The sequence below is a fragment of the Phaethon lepturus genome, unplaced genomic scaffold (assembly GCF_000687285.1).
Source record: "Phaethon lepturus isolate BGI_N335 unplaced genomic scaffold, ASM68728v1 scaffold31635, whole genome shotgun sequence".
Taxonomy (NCBI): Eukaryota; Metazoa; Chordata; class Aves; order Phaethontiformes; family Phaethontidae; genus Phaethon; species Phaethon lepturus.
Window position 1 is genome coordinate 1 of NW_010541838.1, and position 21,384 is coordinate 21,384.

Sequence of the window (21,384 nt, forward strand, 5' to 3'; positions counted from 1 at the left end):
CCTTTATCTGAGGGCTGGGGCTGGCCGCACACAGCAGCCCAGAGACCTGCCCCAGCCCTGGTGTAGTAAGGACATTTGGAGACACAGCCTTTACACAAGGCCCTACAGAGTACTTCCCTTCTCCTCTCCAGGGACCCTGTTTCCCTCACTGCATCTGCGCGTTTTATTTTTGTGTGTCATTAGGGTTTTCCAAAAGTTAGCTCGCCCCTCGTTTGCGAACAGTGTTGTGAGCCCTGGGGAGAGGAACTGCGGAAGAGAGGTCTTGACACCAAGGTCCCTGATGGAGCCTTGCTGTTGTCTCCCCGGTGTTGGAGGCCACCTTGCCTCCATCCCCTTAGTCCACTCCTGCATTTTCTGAAGGGAACAGTTAAGTGCCCTAAACCTCAGCTTTAAAACAAACCCCTTGGAAACCGTAAGTCCTAAGCTAGAGTGCAATCTCCTCAGCTTTTCCTCTCAATAGGCTAAAGAAGCAGACTTCCACATGGCAGCTCTGCAGATGGCCTCACAAGGCCTCAAACACTGTCTAGGCTTAGTTTTTCTCATTTAGTAGTGAATAAAATGGGAAGATGCCTTGCACCCTTTACATTTATTTCTCCGTGGTGTTAGGTTTTAAAATTTTAAATTCAACTATCACAAAAGGTTTTCGTGTTAAAGAGCATGAGTGAAACAGGATGTGCTCAAACTCCAAGACACTAGAGGAAGGAGGTATTTCATAAGTGTTTTTTTAGTTTGATTTCATAAGGAAATGGAATTTTCACAATTGTCTGTGGGTCAGCTTTGTGCTGTGCCTATTTCTTACCCCACTCAAAATTTTTGAGTGTTAATTTCAACCAAACCCGATAAAAAGGAGGAGCTCTTTGGAGTAATTTTAGGAGCTTTGTGAAAATGTCTGTGATGATGTGAGAAATGCTATAAATGGCACCACTGAAGGAAAGGCAGTTCAGCAAAGTTTGAAAACAAGGCAGGATCTCAGTCGTGAGACATGCATCCATAAGAAACCAGGCTTCTCTAGTTACATGAGAAACAGAACCAATTGTTATGATTTCACTGATTCCTCTCTTCCTCTGGTTTTAACTTTCCAGTTCCACCCTTTGGTATCTGATGTGCTTGATGCCTAAGAAAGGAATTTATGTGAGGAATTCCTGGTTTTAATATTGACTCTCTGCAGACTAGGATTTAAAGCTGAATGTTGTATCAAATGACTGGCTATGCCAACAGATGTCCATACTGTGCAAATATTTACAAATATGCTTAACTTATGCATGAGTAGTCAGTTCTGTGCAGTAAGTTAAATTCTTCAGTAAGTGTTTGCAGGATTGGAGCCAGAGCTTGTAACTTTCATGAAGCCAGACAGTTTGTATTGCCAATTATGCCAGCACAAGCTCTGACAAAATTTATATAGTACTCCAGACCTGTAAGAAAGTTTATTAAGCCTCAGTAGAACCTCAAAGCACTCAGTGATTTTAAAAAAGATCTGTGGCTGATAATTTCAGAACTCCACCGCTGGTGAGACTTGCCAATCATATGAATAGGATTCTTGAAATGAAATAGATTTAATGATTTTTAGTTTGATTTTAACTTTTTTTTCAGAAAAGATTTTTAAAGTTAACATCTATCGCTTTTCAAAGTTTTGCATTTCTTAACTGCATCGTTGAATTGATATCCAAATTTCTTAACTGGCCATTTAGCAGAATTTGTAGTAGGAAGACCTGATTACTTTTAGGAGTGAAGATGGATGGAGTTGGATTTATAACGGAAAATGCTTTTCCTTTGATGATGTTAACTTTTATTCATATGGCAATCCATATCTTCAGAATACCCGTATGGCATTATGCTGCATACACGCATAAAAACAACTGGTGTAAATAATTGCAGGATCTAGTTTTGGATGTGAGGTTAATACCATTCGTTAATAAGTCTAGCAATACCTTCTAGGTGTAAACAGCCTATTTATCTTCCTGTATCTGTAGCCATTATCCTGTGCATAGGGAGATGAAGGAGCAAGATGTGTTTTAATGCTATGCAAGGAGCTCCAAAACTTTGCTTGTAATAAAGGCACTTTCTAAGGTCCTGATTTCAAGTGTTTAAGTTAGTTTGAACTACTCACCTGGGTGGTCTGCCTCCTAGAATAGCTTGTAGGGTTAATAATGTATATTATCCTACACAACCTAATAGCAGCTCCACTTGGATATACGCCATTCATCTTGCTTTGATTGTGACATCTTAAAAGTTCCTGTATGGATGGAGATAGTGACTAGTTCTGGAAAGAGGCTAGATACCTTAAAAGAATGAGGTCTGTCAGAAGTATAGAAATAAAACAATGAGAACTGAACTTTCTTTCTGAAGTATCAGTATTTTTCAATCATTCAGACTGTTAGAGGTTCAGCAAAGATAGGTCTAGACTTCTGAATGATGATGCCATGTGTTGCTCTGATTCCTTACTACATCATTCTGAGAATCTGTCTGATTTTGCACAAGTCTCTGAGCGTGATTTTGCTGTTTATGTGACGTGTAGAAATATTTAACTGTGTGAAAAGCACATGTAAGAGAAAGGTGAGATTCTTTCTTATTTGGACTTCAGCAACTGACAACATCGGGTTGATATCTGGAAAACAACAGCTAGAAAGCAGGCAGATTTCATTTTCTAATTGCTATAGAAAGTGAGTAGGGTATGCTTGTCTGCTTTAGTATTGACGGTTATAAAATTGTTACTGATCTTGTTTCGGTACACATTTATACACTGTTATATTGCATAGACAATAAATTGCTGCTGTGCTGTTCAGAGTATGTTTGATGACTGAGGAGATAAATTTCAATTTTGTTTCTGATTTCTTAATTTTTAGATTGATTTCAGGGTTCTGGAAATGGCGCAGAAACAAGGAATCCCTTTTGTCAGGTAGAACTGCCCGTGTTCTTTGCTGAAGTCATGATTATGGCTAGAGGAGTAATGCAATTAGAGTCACTGTTTTACAAATGATGTGTTTTATCCCAACCCTCTTGAACTGTTCTAAAGGGCCAGACTCTGTCACTTCCTGTTGCAAGTGGTTAATTCTATCATTATATTTCTGGTACTGTAAATCTTTGCTCATTAGTGTCCATCTCATGCCTACACATCATAGGACAGAGCTACAAACCACACAGCTCAGCAGGTATTTTGCATGGATTGTAAGGGTAGGGGAAGCAGCGTTGCCTGAGCTGAGAAGCAGATGTTCAGTCAGCAGGCCAGGTACCCTGTGCTTCATTTCAATCAGTTTTTGCATACCCTCATTCTTTCCTATGGCATTCTTTCCTTGTTCACTGTTCTTATCAGCAGCCTTATGACAGTCTTTGCTCTCACTAGCCCTTTGCCATGCCAGTACACTCGGGCTGTTTGTCATGGGAGAGTCACACAAAGGAAGTTGGAGTAGGAAGGCGGAAGGAGAGCCTCAGAGCCACCCTGGGCTGGCTGGTAAGCAACTTCTAGGTGAGGTAGCAAATTTTACCTTTAGAAATGGTAGCCTGCCGTTGTCCTGGTGAGAGCTCTTGTGATGGTGTTTCTGCTGGTACTACTTTTTTTTCCATGGAGGCTGGGTGATTTGATATGCCAATATAATAATCTTTTTGGTTTGTTTTTATAAGCATAATTGTTCCTATGTTAGGGATTGAAACACCAAGGGCAGGACAAAGCAGGAAGCCAGAAGTTAGGAAGTGTTGGTCTGGTGAAGAAGGTAGGATAAGGAAAGGGTGGTAACCATGTTAATCATTCGTGAAAGGCTGGAAACCACTGGTGTACATTGTGCAGAGTTATCATGGACGTTATAGAGATAACACCTAGCGTTATAGAGGAGGGTTGAGAAATGGATGTGAGTAGTCAAGAGAGAAAACGATGAACAAACAGAAAGAGGATAGATGGAGGGATTGGTCATATGGAGGTCATGAGGACTGAAAACTTGGGCATGTGGGTAGGAGTAGAGCACACTGGACTTGAAATAGAGTTAACTCTTCGAGCAGTTTCTCCAGTTGCAGATTAACTATGCTGTGGATATACAGGCTCCAGATTTGGCCTAGAGCAGACTCAGCTCAGCACTAACAGTTTATTAGTTCAAGTGCTGTGCCATGTTAACACATCTCTGCTATTTCCAGGACCAGCTTTGCAGTGCAGCTGCTTTCAGACAGTGTCTGAACTAATAAGTCCTGATGGACCCAAGCTGGCTCTGTGCAGACCCACTTGGGTGTTTCTGTGCTGTGCTCCACGTTCCAGGGGATTTTATTAGCTTGGCTGGAAATCTGGATCTGAACTTGCTTTGTGCAGGGTAGTTGACGTTGATGGTTAAGAAGACCTCCCGAATCTGGAGTTCTGGAGGAATCATGGAATGGGACACTAAAGTTCTAATAAGACCTGAAGGACCCACATGGACTTCACTGATGGGTGGCCGAGTTTCCAGATTGTGGTTTTCTGCATTTCTCGTAGCATATGGATAATCAGGGATGTTATATTACCCACTTATCTGAGCCCCACTTTACTCTTGAGAATGTAGAGCTTCCTATACAGGCTTCCTGTTGTACTGGTCTAGCTACTGAACAAGTACAAGGGAAAAGAAGTAGCTCCTGAGGATAAAAACTCGGCCATCTCACAGCTAGAAAGTTGCTAATAATGTGCTTTAGTAGAGGAGATTGTGTTTGTGTTTACTGAGTATTCGTGTACTTTTTTTTAAATATCCTGAACCAATAAGACTTTTTTTTTATGCATACAGGAAATTTCTACTTGCTTTGCAAGTTAGACCCACAGAACTACGATTCTTCATGTTTTGTCTGAAAATCATAAGAACTAGACTTTATTTTCTAGACAGAGAAATAATACTGAGACCCCACCTAATTGTAAGGTTCTAAGGGCAAGGCTCTGGAAAACTCTCAAATACTGTGATAAAGTTGCTGTGCTTGACGTAGATATGATCTGGGCTCTGTATAACAAATAAACATTCTTACATAATGGCTTCAAACTGGTCTTACCAATAGCAACCAAAATCACACTAGCTCCTTAACAGGATGGGTGTGAGGGGCAGTCTCTTTTCAGTACAGTTTCTCAGGGATAGGTGTTATGTCAGAACTGGAACTATTTATATCCTTCACTGGTTTTAGCAAAGAGGTCAGGAATTGAAGGCAGTTTCCTAAGTCTGGTGTTCCACTCTACACCTAAAGTTAAGACTGCTGTATTTAATTAGTTCTGTGTTTGTCTGTATTAGGAAAAGAAGTAGGGGTTAACTGCAATTTGAAAATTATTTTCAGCCTTTATTTTTCTGAACTAGACCAGTTTAGTTGACTACGTTTTTCAGTCTGGTGTTTTCTTAAACAGTAAATTGATTAGCTTTTTTATTGTTTTATGGGAACTGCCATATGAATAGCACTGGAAGGATTGCAAGAGGGGGAAGGAAATTTAACAATCCTATTATTTTTAGGAATTACTTATTTAAAAATAAAAGGAGCAGTTTCACATTAGACTTGGCAGGTTGTTTGAACAAATTTCTTATATGCCAAAAGTCAGATGGAGGCACAAATAAATGAACTGTGATGCCAAACCATAGGGCATCAGCACAGATTAAATTAATCCTTCTTTCTTTCAAATGAGACTAAGGAACGTTTGTCTCCGTATAACAACAGAGGAAGCATTTGACTTGAAAACTTTGGGTTATATTGAGAGAAGATGTCATAGCAAAAGAAGCTGTGGAATACTTAATGCATAAAAGTAGTTTACTTTAAAATCTGAAGGAGGCAGGTTTTGGTTTGTTGGTTTTTTTGGGGTTTTTTTCCCCCCATTCTCGCACGTTGCACTTAACGCTTTGATACATGCCTTTATTTAGCATTTAAAAAAAAATCAGTTTATCTGCCACAAAATAGACCACATTGCTGGGCTGTTAGGGAGCTTGATTCAGAAGTTGTAATGAATGTCAAAATTAGAGCAGGATGCTTGAACATTAATACTTCCAGAATCATTTCAGTAAAGAACTTGGAAATAATGTTTACAGTAAGCAAATATGTATGTTTTTTAACAGCTGACTTAAAACATTTGAAAGATTATATAAAATATTGTACATATTTATATACCTTTTTAATAAGGTGAATGCGAATATGCTTATTTTAGAAGTTAGCACTCTGTGGGCCTGTTTTACTTAACCTCCCCCTAAACTGGCGTTTGCTTCTCCTGAACAAAGCCTTTTGCCTGCAGGTAATTTGCACTATTTCTTATATGTCATCTCTTAAAAGGCATACTGAGCTCAGCTGTGTATAAAGCAGATATAACTGGCAAGCTAAGAAGCCAGAAGGAAGCATAGCAAATAAAATAACTGAAAAGAGATGTTTTAATGTGTAACACCATCTCCTACTTCTGCTTTCTGCCATCTGGCTTGGAAGAGACCAATTTATGCCAGCTTAGGCCTCTCTGCACATGGGAATAGGGCTGATTCAGCCAGTAATACAGCTGCACCAGTGCTGACCCTATAAATATTGAGAAGGGAAGTCTGAAGTTTTTATCCTTTCAAGTGATAACCTGTTCTTGAACTTCTTGAGATTGACCTCTCATTCATTCAGCTCAAACCCCTGAATGATCTGCCTAGCATCTAGATTTCAGTAATGGATGAATTAGTACTGTCCATTGCTGCCAGTGAGTCCATGAACATGTTTTGTTTTTTTTTTTTTTGCCAAAGAAGTGGGCTGTGCCAACATAAGGGGAAGCCAGAAGATGCTTTCAGGCAGAAATCTTAATATTTAGTTGTATTGCATAGCTGTGTACTGGAGCAAAAGACCACAAACCGTCTAGTAGCATTTCCGTGTGAAGTTTTGCTCAAGATAGAAAACAATGCCATTTTGAGATATCATTGTGTTTTATCATAGGATTTTCAGGTGAAGTGAGAGCCAGAAAGACTTTAAGGGTCTTAAGGATTTATGTCTTAAGGACATAAATTATGTCACGTTAAACATTACTTCGTTAGGGCACCAAATAATAAATGCTGTGATTACCAAACTGATAACCATTCTATCTTCTACAACAGGCATAGTGGAAGTCCCCTCACTAAAGCTAGTACTATGTATGGTCAAGGAAAGGGTGAGGTGGTAAGGTAACATCGAGTTAACATAACTGAGTAACAACTAAGAAGCTATTTCCAAACATCAAGTGTGTGCACGTGCAAAGCCATACCTTATATGTAAGCACCTGCAAAAGAGGCTGTTTGCAGAGATCAGTCGAGCTGTGTGCCACTTAGTACTCCCCTGAGAGTATCGTAGGCCAAGGAAGCAACAAAAATGTAGTCTTGTAGCTCATGTCTTGCTTTCCCACCTTTGTAGAGTCACAAATGATCTAGTTTTCTAATTTGACACTGGTCAAAGACCCCGGTGTCCCACATAGAGTAGGTTATATTCTGTGCCATCTGCTCCTGCCATGGGTTCTGTCCCTTTGTTCCAGTCATCATGTAGCCATATGGTAAGTGAGAATAGCTACTGATCTGGGTGAAAATTAATACTTCTTTTTTGTGACTGGTTATTTCTCAGCTGGATGTGTGAAGTGAGCCTACTTGCTGTGTGGCCACGGGATTGCTAGCTTTGATGGAAAGAAAGCAGCAGACATGCGCAACAAGGAGGGAGCAGAGGATGGGACCTCAGGACTCTGCTTTTCAAAGGCCTGTGATCTTTGGTCATTTGAAGCCGTTCATGAAACTCAGTCTGTGCATGCCTGAATTTGTTCATTATGCTAATAGTTATTACCTTGTAACTTATTAAAATTGTCAAAAGTTTGGGAGATACAAAGTTCTGGATTTATTAATTAATTTTCACAGGGATTTTTTCAGGGCATACTGCAGGACAGAGGACACAGGCACTGAATTAAAACCATTTACTTCAGGGTTGACTGATTCTAAAAAGAATATAAATAAAATGATGATTAGATCTAACATATCTGTACCCTTAGGCTACATCGTTTAAAGTCTTCCATAAAATGTCCATTTAATGGGCTCCATCATAATGTCTTCATCTGACACACCTTTCGTGCATGGTTAGAAGTTAAGAAGGGAATGGAAAAGACTCGTGTAGGTGACGTATGGTTTAATATCTGTTTTTAAATGAAATCTTAACTTTATATTTCCAGACTTTTAAATAATCCTGTTTTTTTGCAGGGTGATGGTGGTAGGGAAATTTCTGCTCTCAGAGGGTTTTTTCCTCTTACGCAATTGACAGATATTTACAGCCTTTTTGCTTGCTTGGCTGGCAGCTTTTTGCATAGGAATTCCATATAACTTGATATTAGTCTGTTATATATAGTATCCTAGAAGCAATTTAAAAAAAAAAAAAGGTGAATAGACTTTGCAACATCCATAAGTTTCATAGATCTTAGTGGGAGTTTTATGTTCTTTTCCAATTTATTCATGTTGCTATACCAGCTAACACTTTTTTTTTTTAATGGCCAGATTCATTAGTGCCTCATATCTATCCATTGTGGAAGAAACTATTGCCAGAAATCCTTTGACAGCTGGTTCATTTTCACTTTGTTCTGTTTATATATTTTACAGAATTTGTCTGGTTGTATGTCTCACCTCCACAAAATAAGATAGGCTTTTCTCCTTTTCTGTAATGGAAAGCTTCATTTAAGCTTTTATAAGTCTCTTTCAGCTTCAGGATTCTGGGGTTCCATCTGTAGCCTCCAGTACAACTGATGGAACCCACCTAGTACCCACATTTTTAGGTGGACTTTGTGTGATTTGGTTAGTAGTGAGTGAACAGTAGACTATAATTGAAGCAAAGTAGACATACTTATCAGCCCAGTGTTGGCATTTAATTGTCCTGCATTGTGCTTACCTCAGAACTCCCTCCTCTGGTATAGCTGTAGCAATACAGCATCTGGATTCATTCTGTGTTTCTGGAAGGCATCTGTAAGCTCAATGGAGACAGAGGCATATACGTGCAGGGGATGGTACAGGTGGGTTTAGGCTTTAGCTGGGTTCAGCTGCCTCCTGGAAGTGCCTGTTGTCTGTCTTCCCTGGCAGTTTAGAAAGTGGCTTGCTAATTGAGATGCCTCCTTGGGACAGGATTAATTAGGCCCCTCTGTACCCTTATATCAGTTTTTTGCATGCTTCTAGTGAATGTTGTCCTAGGAGAATAGCATGCTGTACTGGCACATCTGTTACTAAGCTGACCTGTACTGACAGTGTGTTACCTGCAGCTCACAGCTGCAAGACAGTTGGTGGAGAGCCTAATATTCAGTCAGAAAGGTCTTAGCACTCTCACTTGTTATTCTTGTAGATGAACAAGTTTCTCAGCGCTGAGCTATGGAAACTGTTGTAGTAAGTGTAGTGGCAACCATCTGATGTTTTCCTTAGGATTTAACAAAAAAGCTTGGCCTGTAATGTCCCTTTTGTCTGCTTATTTTCTGTAAGATTATTTCTTATCTGGATATGAATCTTAAAACTAAAAAAAAAACCTCCAAAAACCCCTAGTTTAACTCTTAGTTTTGCTAGAAAATTGCTACAGTACTGCTTTTTAAGAAGTCTTTATTTATTTAGCTATAAGAGATCCTTGCCCAAATAGGAGGACTGATAAATATAATGACATTAAAGAAATCCAGTTACCTTTCCTGGCTAAAGGCCAGAACACACATAAGTTAGGTTTGGACACCTAACTTCAAAAATCCCTTGCTCAGCATTTTCCTAGTCATGAAGTGTTTAAATTCAGATAAATAGGGCCGCCTTTGCCCTTAAGGCCACATTAATATTGCATCCAGTTTTCCAAGCAGGCATTCTCCCAATTGCCTCTTTTTGTGGGGTATTGCCTACATTATGAGGAAACTGAAGGTAAAAGAAACTCAGAGAAACCACTTTTTCCTTTACCCACTCCTTCCCTCCATTTTGTGTGTGTGTGTATGTGCGTATCCCTTCTGGTAAACCATCTTCTGTGGCAGCTGTGTGGAGAATGTGACATATACTCTGATCCCATCAGCACAAGATACTGTGACTGAAGGCTGCAACTCAGACTGTTCATTAGGGTGTGATCACTGCTGTCCTCTGGGCAGTGATGAACCCCATGAGCTTGGGGAGGACCAGAGGGCTAAATTGGCAGTGCTGTGCTTCTCTTCTCAAGGGGAAGTGTTACTGGCTGAGCCAAGGCAGCTGCAGGGCTAGGCTGCCTGTACAAAGGGGCAGAGCAGAGGGTGCTGAGCCTGGGAAAGCATGGGGCAGGCCTTCGTGATGGAGGGCAGTTACCTGCCCAAAGGATCAATGAGGAAGAGATGAGACACTGTATCCCTTGGGTTTGTTACACTGAGTGCTCCCGATGTGCAAGTGTCTCCTGGGCTTAGTGGGGATGGATAAATTCAGTGTGTTACTAGGTTAGGAAAGGCACATTTCAACTAAATAAAGATGTGAACTTCATTAAAAATGGCTACATTAGGAAGAGTTGTCTACTTAATTGTTCACGTTATACAAGATGCATCTTAGGGCTCAGCTGGACTCATTCCCAGTGTTTATAAATCTATGCATGAAGAAAGCAGAGCAAGTGAGCGCTAAAAGTTCCTTTGGGGTTTTTTTTTTGTTTTGCTTTTTGTTTTAAATTTTGAAACTCACATTTAGTGTGTATATTTTAACATGTTCATGTGAAACACATCAAAGTAAACACATGCAGTGTGTTTCCTTCACTGTCATTAATCACTGAAGTGTTTTAAAAAGTAACAAAAAATACACTAATGTTAAACTGTGGTCAAGAATTGAAATATACACAGCTCTAGAAATTTGAAGTTTGCCTTTGCCAGGGCAAATGTAGCTTGACAACCGTGTGTGTTTATGTATCAGCATATGAAGCAAGTCTGGTTAGCAAATATGGACTTTTTCCATTAAAAGCCCCCAACTTATATTGAAACTTTTTAAAGCACTTTTTCAAGCCACCTGAAGACTCAGCTAAAAATTTAGGGGAGGAAAATTACTGTAAATTCTCTGAACAATCCTCCAACACTTTACCACAAAACGCCCTTGCTTTTTAAGCCTTGCTTATGTCTTTTTCTGGGCAATTTCTGTTCATGACACAACTGCATAACCAGGAGTGGATGTGAAAGATGAGGGTTATTTGGGGCTTTTTTTGCCACTGAGGTGCCAGTGAACAGTCTGTGAGAAGTCCACCTGTCCTTTCCGGAGGTGTTGCGGATAGGCTTTCAGCCAGACTGAAGAACAGCTATTTTTGGTTGTACTTGAGGTTCCTACTTCCCCGTTTTCCATAGAGAAGAACTGTGCTATATCCCTCTCTGCAAACCTCCTGGACGCTACTGAACCAGGAAGGACGATGTGGCACTTCTCTTCCATCCAACAACCTCCTTTGTGAATAGCTGTGCAGCACGCCTCTACTGCTCCTCTGTGCTTTCCTCAGCAGCACCATAGTGCAAACGTCAGCCTGATCTCTGTCAGTCCATTCTCTGGGGTCTGGATACTGGTTATGTATGTGAAATGCTTTAGTAATTTTCCTTACTCTGTTGAATGCCTATATGAAAGGAATTGGGACAGAACTGGCAGTGTGCAAGCTAAGAAAGATGATGCTGTCATGTTGCTCTTCACTCAGATGTGAGAAGTTGTTTTCATAAATATAAGTTAGACTTTACTTGGATAGAATATCATTAACTGGCAATCATTATAGATGGTTTTTTCAGACTTGAATCAGCATCCTTGTGGGAGCTGCTTCCTTTCTATTTTTTTTTTTTTATTTCATAAAGAAATCATACTTTTGCGGCTCTGCTTTTTGTCTTTTTTTTTCTTAAAGACACAGAAAAGTGAAAACTGTCAGAGGCTTAAGCCAGAGGTGCTGTATCCTCTCAGCTTCTTTTTCCTTGGGGCGGGGATGGGGGGTGTGGGAATTAAATGCACTCTTTATTTTTCAAGATTACACATAACACATAAACAAGTGTGCACATTTTTCACAGAAGTAACAACCACTGAGACAATTCCTGGCCCATATTCCTGCATAATCTGCCTTCCTGAAAGCTTCAGAGGACCACTGTTTCTTCCCACAAATATTTTACCTTTTGCACCTTTAACTTTTTAATGTCCACACTGTCCTTGGCCTAACTTACCAAAACATTCTCATTGTCTTTGTGACTAATCAGGGCAACATATCCATTCATCTGGCTTAAGTGAGATGTCAAACTTAAGAGCTCTCTTCCCTGAGGCACTCTAGGGGGATGTGGTTTTCAGTCATCCCCAGGTGCATATCTTTCCTGTGGCAAATAGAGAGTGCCAGGAAGTCTGGAATCATAATTTAGGTGCCTTGATCAGGTAGGATGAATTTGGGCTGAGGCATATAACAGGAAATGCGTGAGTTTTCAAAAAGTGTCAATCCAATTAATTCTGAATGTCTTGGAGAAGCATAGCAGAACATGAAATACTTCTCAATTTACAAGTTCATAACTTTTTCCTCTTCCCTACAGAGGCTGCTACTGACCCCCCTAAGACACCTGACAGCGAACCTTTGTTTACAAAACTGCGCAATCCAAGCACAGGCAAGTTTTGGAATTGTGACATGAGCCTGTTAATGTTCTGGTTGATTCCCTCCACCACCAAAAGATTCATATTTTGCAAGCTGAAATAATGATGATAGTATAAGTCTTACATGCCAAGGATACAGCTGGTGATGCCAGATAGTTAATGCTGTGCAAACATTTAGGGTTTCTTTTATAATTTTAATTGGTTGAACTGTTTATTCATCAGGAATATTGGCAGCACAAAAAAGAGGTGTAATTTAAGTTCTGTTTTTAAGTGCATTAGTTTTGGGGACCTTACAGTGTTGGGTGTTGAGCCTGGGCTTTTTTTTAATCCAAATTTAGGCTTCATAGCATTTCATCTTATGCTATAAAATAAATAGTTAGAAGAAGTGATTCAATTATACTTACCAAGCTTTTTGAGTCTTTTCATTTTTAAATCTAATTTTCTTCTTTCCCCACACCAAGTGATGGTGTCTCTTTTCTCATTAATAGATGATGAAGCACTTTGAATTCTAAATACATTGGAAAGACCAGCAAATGCAGGCAATGTAATGACACCACCATCCCACAGTTACCTTCTTCTAGTCAGATTGGTCTTTTTGCAAGGATTTGTTATTATTATATAAGTAATGTAATAACTGGAGTAGGAGAAACTACAACAGAAACCTGCAGCAAGCCTTTGTTAGGGTTAACATATTTTGTTTGAAAAAACACGTTTCATGCTGTTCTTTTTTCTTTTCATAAGCTCGTTTGTTTTCTGTAGATTTAAGTTGTATGTTTTTGTTTTGAAATTCACTGCTTATATTTATATATGTTTGTAACTAAAGTCTTCAGGTACATTTTGTTCTTGAAAGAGGAAAATAATTAAAAACAATAGACACAGAATGTGAAATCACTTACTCATGTTTTTTGATTGCTCAGATTTACAGTGGGAATATATAGCCACAGATATTTGCCACCTGCTGTGTTATATTTGCTTTCTAATTTGTTATGTTTTTAAAAGTGTAGGTACTAATTTGCTTTTCTCTGTGGAAGAAGAGATCTGTTTACCATGTAGAATCGGAGATCTTAGGAAAGGTTTCTGGGGAAAACCTAAAGTGCAATGATTGCCTGGGTGTGTTCCTTTAGAATTTACTGGAGCTTATTTATAGACATGCATAAACTTTCAGTTATGTAGCCTATTATAAGCATAGGGTCTGAAAATGGAAGGACTGAGAACACCCTATTAATGTATTTTCCTTACGTTTAGGTCTAACAGATGAATTGTTGATGCCAGATATTGTATAAATACACACTGAAGGACTCAGCACACTATAGAATTCATGCAAACCACTTTATTAAATAAAAATATGCATGGTCCTTTTTATAGACAGGTAAAAAGGACAAAATTTCTATCCCTTACAAAAACTATAAACTAGGGTTCAGCCTGCAATTCAGAAGTACCACAAGAAGCATTTTTCAAAGTGCTGAACTAAAAGAAGGGAAATAGCCATACCACAAGACTTAAGCAACTAACTGAAGCAGTAAAGTTGTAAGCAAAGCTGCTGAGGTTTTCTCTCCAGCCCCTAGAGTTTCTGTCTAACGACTCTGTTGGGAACCTGTGGTGACTCTCCTTTTAACATAGGCAAATAAATTAGGGAACTGGAGTTAGGCAATAGGAATGGTCCCTTTCCCAAGATTTTGTAGCTCACCACTGCATTTGTCTAGCCTGCTCACTGCTAGGCGTCTTAAGTTGTTCAGTGAGCACTTCTGTGAGTAGTTTGATGTCTGGCGCTGGTCAGACTACGGTGTAGACCCTTGTTGAGAAGCACATGGTAATGATTGAAACCTGTGCTCCCCCTTATATCTACTCTTCACTCCTCTCCTCCCCTACCCTCCCCGAAAGAAAAATCAGAGAACTGGGACTATATCCTTAGGTGAGGTTAAACATCTGGTCAGCCTTTTGGATAAAGGGGGAAAAATGCATTATCAGTTATTTTTGGGAAGTGATGTGTCTGCCCATTTTAGCTGACCTCCTTCCGCACCCAGGGATCTCTGCAGACTGAGAACAGCAGTGCTGACATCAGCTTGCAGGAGCTTATATCGAGACTTTTTTGAGCCAGCACATGATCTGCAAGTCAGTGCAGCTCAGCAATTTATGTGTTTTGAGCAGGACTGCCATGTTGTAGTTGCTCTTGTCTCTTGAAGATGGGTTGATAACCAAGATAGGACCAGTCCAGCCAGCAGACTCAGCTGACCAAATTTAAGTGGCCCCTTCTGTAGTTCTGGTAGCTTCCTGTTTTAGATATGGAAAATGTCAATCCTGTTTGCAACATATTCATCACCCTTTCATTGTAATCCAGAACTAATGTGAAATGTCAGAGCTGTGCTATTGGTGGCCTGAAAGAAAGTTTTCCTTTTCCTTTCCAAACTGTCGAGATTCTGATAGGCACTTCAAAGCAACGTCTTTTAGCTTCCTTTTTCACCTTATTTGTCTACCCATACTGAGTTATTGGCAATCCATTTTGAATGCACAAAACCCCCATAATTTCAAATTGTCATTTGAAGGTTTGAGACTTTTGTTCCCCAACCCAGAGTCTGATATCTTGGTGACAAACATGATAGAAGGAGAGGGAATTTTCTTGTTTTCCACCTTCCCCCTTCAGTACAGACTAAAACAGACTTCTTGAGTGATTTTGATTTGGATTTGGATCAAAGGCTTTGTGTTGTAAGATGAACTATTCACACATCTTATTTATTGATTCAAATTCACTTTGGTTTATAGAGCTGGTAAATGAACATCTGTATATAATAGTTTTCTTTGTCTGAGCTTTCTTTGTAGTGAGTTTATGTAGAATGTGTGTATGTTTGTGTGTCTGTATGTATATAAGGCACATTCTTCAGATGTATTGGGTATTCTTTTGATTTTTGTGAAAGCTTACAAACACAAACCAGATTTCTTTTCAACAGGGGAAGCAACCCTTTACTTATTCAATAGTGGTGCACAGCAGCTGTTTGAAGTAAAAGCTTTTCATGAGGAATATCATTCCTGGTTTATAGGTCAGACTGTTCAACAAGGTGAGTAATATAACGTATCCTTCCCCCAACTGTAGCTAATGTTCACACACAGACCTTCCCTCTCCCTTCTAGTAAATTTACAGGTGTTTTTCCTAGTTGTTTGAGGCATACTGCGTCACATCCCCACCTTCTGACACACTCATTTGCCATCTGGATTTAACCAGGGCTGGGGGCTTTGTGGTCTCTCTTTAAAAGGCTGCCTTTGGCAGCCTCAATTAGACAGATGTTCATTTGTTTTGGGGGGGGTGGGGAGTCATTCAATTGTATTTAAACTGAAGTGCCATAAAATGCTTAGCTTGCCTTGTCAATCAGACCAGCAAGTCCTCAGTGTAAGTGAAATATGTGTTATCCTATGGGAGGGAGAAAGGGCTGGAAGGCCTTGGCTAGCTAAGCAGAGCAGTGTGTTAGAGCTCCAAGCATTGGAATGTATGGTCTTGCTTTCTTTTAATTACCTCTGTAGTCCCCTGTGTGAGTTGCTGGGACCTCAGGATAGGCCTGTCATCTGAAGGTGCCATTTCAGTGTTTTGCTGAAGTGAGCTTGTCTGTACCATTCCAGTCATTCTCTGATCCTAGCTTGCTCCTCTGAAAAAGAGGAGGAAACTTATGTAACTGCTTGTGACAGCTTTAACAATCCTTTATCAGTAAGAATGTCATTGGAGTAGTATTTCTCTACCAGCATGTCCATAGACCAAGCAGTAAGTATTAATTTAGGAAATGAAGTTATATTATTTTGTCCTTTTTTAACTAGAAAAAAGACCATTTATAGCAATAAATAAAAGCAACCCCACCAGACATATGCCTTCTTTAATGATAATATCCCAAAGCGTGTGTTAACTTTTAAACATCCTCTGCAGGTGTACATAGCAATGTAAGCAGTATGTCTGTGAGCTTTTCCTCACTCCATCTGGGGGTGAGCCAAAAGACTGGGTCTGCTCCCTGCTTCCAGTTACGTCCACATTGTACTCTCCCCCTCACTTTCTAACCTCTATTTTGGCCCTTGGGAAACAATTACCTTAAGGAATCATCACCTCAGTTTTCTTCAAAAGAGGCAGGGGGAAAAATTGTTCATGAATATTAGGGCTGCTGCATCTCTGAAACAGTGTGGGGAAGAACACCACAAAAAAGCTGTGTGTTTGCAGTTAAAGCAAATTATCTTGTTATATCTGCAGAGAAGTGCAGAGGTCTTTATATACCTACAGGGAGTCTGAACTCTTTAGAACCGGTAAAAATACCTCGTCCTGGAGATACAGTGGAAAGCATGTAAATGGAAGCTTTGAGAAAGTGGCTAGTGGTTTGGTTTTTTCCCCTCCAAAGCTTTCATGTTTCTAAGTAGTCCTGATGCTTGCTTTGCCTCATGCAATGCATCATGTTAGTAATACAGATGTTAGATAGGGCATCAATTTTGTCCAAACCACATTCTTCCCACTCCATCTTTTGTTGATTTTAGGGCCATCGCAGTAAGTTTTCCTTTTCTTTAATTATCTTAATCATGTGATTTAAAACAAAATATTACATTTATTTGCTTTTGGTTTGCTATTTAATGTCAAATTGTCATCAATTATTGGGTCTCATTAGTGAATTTCCTTGATGTTACATTGTTTCCAATTATCTACAATTATACAAAAAGCCTGACTAAGCCATTGTCCTGCAATGAGCTCCAGATGGGCAGAGGTGTCTGTTTCAGTGGGAGACCAAGTTCTTCCTTTGTGTGTAGCTTTGAATACAACATACTGAGCCATATTTTCTGATCTATTTAAGTTTATTTTGTTCTATTAGGAGACTACATGCAGATTCTCCCTTTACAGATGAGAGGCAGCTCTAACTTAATTAGCTCTTGAAATTCTTTCTTGCACTGTCTACCTCTTCTGCCAGCACAATGTTGCCTTGCCCACTGTTTGAGGTGGAGTATACTGGATGCATCTGTTATCCCAAGAGAAGTTTCTGTTATACACAAATCTGCCAATAGAGGGCAGCTTCCATTTTGCTGTTTTTAATATAGTCTAGAGAAAGGCAAAACTAAGAGTGCTTGAAGCCATTAGACCTGCAGTGGAGCTTGTGTTTTGGTTTGGCAGGGTTGAGAATTGAGTTCTCTGTATTTTTAATATAAAATCACAAATACTATTTTCCTGGCCATTTTATTAAAATACTGGGGTACTTACTGGGGAAAAAAAAAAAAAAATCCTCTTTTGCCCACACTCCTGAAAAACATCCCCCAAAAAATAAAGGTCAGTATATTGTGCCTCTTGGTTCTAAGCTTACTTTTACATATCTGTCACTTAGATGGGCGCCTGCTGTTTGTTACACCAATGGACCCCTTGTTTCTGATACTTTACTACCTCATAAAGGCAGACAAGGAGGTAAGCCTGCTTTATTTTTTCAATGGAATTCTCAGGAGAAAACATTATTTCTGACTTAATTTTCTGCAGAAGTTATGTTAATTTTACAAAGAGGGGCTTCCATAATAATGGAAATTTAATTTGCATTTAAAGCAGATACCCACCATAGAAATATTTTTGTTTGCATCAAGTTTTTTCATCAGTAAAGTATATTCCAAGAGTCAGCTTGCAATCTCAACAAAGTCTAATCACCTCCTTTTTAAGAGAAGCAGAGAATCTCTTTTGTCCTTTTGTGAGAGTCTATCCCAGAGCTATTGAATTTAAAATTATGAGATGTCATCAGAGTAAAACAAACTAGTGCCCTTTCTGAAGCATCAGTAGATGAGTCATTTTGTGAAAGAAGAGGAAAAGAAAGAAGAATTTGGATGCTGTGGGAGAAGAACATCTTTGTGGCAGTTTGAACTTGAAACGTTGCTTTTTTTAGAAGGAGCATTTGTAGAGATGCTGTAGAACAGCAACAGGATGATCAAGTATCCAAAAGCTGGGTAGTTAATAAACGGCTTAATTGATTTATCATGGATGTGGCAAAACCTCACTTAAATTTCTGAAGTGTATCAAAAGGCATAGGAAAATTGTTGATTTATTGTTTATAATCTGCCTGTGGGGAAAAAAAAGCATAAAATGTAATTGTTGGTCCTTGTTTTTTGTTTCACGGAGGCAATAATTTCACTTTACACATCCTGAGGGTTTTTGCTTTAAGAGCATTTCCTATAAGGTTGCTTGCTATTTTCTGCAAGTGGAAAATGCAGGAGAACAATTTTTATATGGTAAAGAAATAAAGTCCTACTACACATTTGTAATAGTAACCTATTGTTCTGTAATTATTTTTAAATTATTTATGGTATAGGATGTGCAAATGTATTCTGTATTTCTGAGGTTTGTTCCTGCTTCAAGGTGGCCCATCAGAAGAAGTCATTTCACAAGGAATAGTTTAGCTCATTCTCTAGGCACTGCACTCTACTTGAATTCAGCATCCCTTTGAAAGCTTTATACCAAAGTTAAATTAGGGAAACAGTAAATCTCCTCTGTCTATGTGGTATAGTGTTGAGGTAGCCTGAGTAAAGGACAACTACTGCTGCTGTTTCTGTGCATGGGAAGAATCCTGTACTGCCCTTTACTTTCTCAGTACATTGTTTTCTAGGTTTTCATGTTTTCTAGGCCAGGCATGATGCCAGATAAATGCATAGAGCTGTTTTGGGTCTTAAATCAGGGCAGATGCTTTCCTGCAGCGCCTAGCCTATGTGAGCGTATTCTTCAGTAAAGCGAAGTCTTGAGGATGGTGTTGCAGATACCTTGTGCAAGGCCAGCTTGAATGCAGCACAGTCACTTCTGGCTTGAACTAATGAGTATCAAGGAACCCACTGAGTGTCTTAGCATCATCCTTTGGTTTTGATAGTGTGATGCAGGTTGCTTAATGTGTTTTCTGAGCAGAGCGGTCTCCTATCCAGCAGGCTTTCTTGCCTTAGGCTCTGTGCCCCTGCACAATGTAAATGTGGCTGCCTTGCTCTGGGACATGAGCAGGTTTGTGCAGGTAGGTTATCTATAGGAAACAGTTTATTGCAGCTTTATTTCTGCATTTCATAACCTTCTTTTTGCCATTGTTATTGTGCCTTTTCTTTTTCAGGAGAAAATCTTTAAATCCTTTCTGGTTTTTTATTTGCTTGTTTTCTTGTTTTTATTGTCATTTAACAATGGCTGGTTACTTTTATTAAGCCTCTAGCTGTCTAGCAAGAGGATTCATTAATAATGAAAGCAGTATACCCAAGTGGGGTTTTTTTCATGCTGACCGGTATAATGACTTCAGCTTTGGCTCCTGAGACCATGCACTCTCTAAGGATAGAGAGCTCACTGAGTCTTTGTACTGATGCGCTAAAGGATCTTTCCAAAGGGAAGGCTGCCAGTTGTGCCAAACTGTGCTGAATGATTATGCATTGTTTGGCAACGGCAAAATTTGTTTGATGGTTCTGTCATGTGTGGGGCTATTTAAGTTGTGCCAAAATCACTTTATGTACATACTCTGGCCAAACTGGAATTGACTTTGCAGAGGTGAAAGGTTAATATTGTGTTCCAGAAGCTGCCCTGCTCCTTTGAGATTTGTCTTTATGGAAGGAAAAGCAAAATTTGAATGGAAGTTATGACACTGGGTTTAATCCAACAGGTTTTGGTCTAAAACACTATTGGCACACACTGACTACTGTGTCTTATGTCATCTTCCAAAAAATCCCGCTGTACTTCACATTAGTTTCTCCTCATGTTGTTTCAAATTTGGTCTTTTAAGTGCAGTAATTGAAGAGTTCAGTATTTTGCAGGTATCTACTGGTTTGAAATAAATATTTATAGCTTGCTTTGTAATCAGTTTCTGAATGTGTCATGTGTTACCATTCAAAATACAATCTTCTTCAAATCCTTTATTTTAAAGCTATGGCCATTGCATGCATATCTATTTCTATGTATGTGTAGTGTGTATATGTCTTAACATTATAATAATGCTTTTATAATCCCTCTGATGTATTTTCAGCAACAAGGAAAGTTCCAGCCACTTGATCAAGTTGTTCTAGACTCAGACTACCCTAGCTGCCCATTGCTGCTGAAGTGTGCAGATGTTAAACAGTGCATACATCATGTTGCAGAAGAAAAAGGTGAAAAAAGGGGGAGGGGGCAAAAAAAAAGAATTGTTCATGTCAATTCATTACAAGATAGATTTAAATATTGTTTTTTGCTTTACTGAACGTCCAAGATGCTGGACAACGCTGTACTTTAAAAACAGAAGTTTAGGCCTAGAAGTCATCGTTGCAGTATTCTGAACAGTAATATGTGGATCTCAGATTATATGCTCTAACTCTAGAATACTTGTGCAGTCTTGTTGCTAGGTGTCATAAAAATGATAAACTGATCAGAGCTGGCCTCTTGACAGTATTGTATGTGTTGTGACCTTTCTTTGCCTTTTTATGAAAGCTTTACATCTCTCTCAATTCTTTATTTAGTGTAGGATGGTCTGGTATGGAAGAAGTTAATGATTTGGCATTTTTTTTCCCTTCATTGCAAAGCATTCAAACAATAAGTAGGACAACCAAGGGATCAGGCCCAGCCAGCATGGGTTCATGAAAGGCAGGTCCTGCTTCACCAACCTTCACCAATCTCCTTCTATGACCAGGTGACCTACCTAGTGGATGAGGGAAACACTGTGGATGTTGTCTACCTGGACTTTAGTAAAGCCTTTGACAGCGTCTCCCACAGCATTCTCCTGGAGAAGCTGGCAGCTCGTGGCTTGGACAAGTTTACTCTTCGCTGGGTAAAGAACTGGCTGGATGGCTGAGCCCAGAGAGTTGTGGTGAATGGCGTTAAATCTGTCTGGCGGCCGGTCACAAGCGGTGTTCCCCAGGGCTCGGTTCTCTCCTGGAGAAGCTGGCAGCTCATGGCTCGGACAAGTTTACTCTTCGCTGGGTAAAGAAC

General features: G+C 39.5%; 1 protein-coding gene across 1 annotated transcript; it reads left to right on the top strand.

Annotated features, from left to right (window-relative positions):
* Window positions 1-12,348: 12,348 nt before the first annotated feature.
* Window positions 12,349-20,570, top strand: LOC104615283 (ribonuclease H2 subunit B-like; the record flags this gene model as incomplete). The annotated part of the gene is made up of 4 exons (XM_010287845.1): window positions 12,349-12,496; window positions 15,428-15,535; window positions 17,816-17,892; window positions 20,450-20,570. Coding segments are annotated over exons 1-4 (454 nt in total), but the record flags the coding sequence as incomplete, so codon positions are not given.
* Window positions 20,571-21,384: the final 814 nt, after the last annotated feature.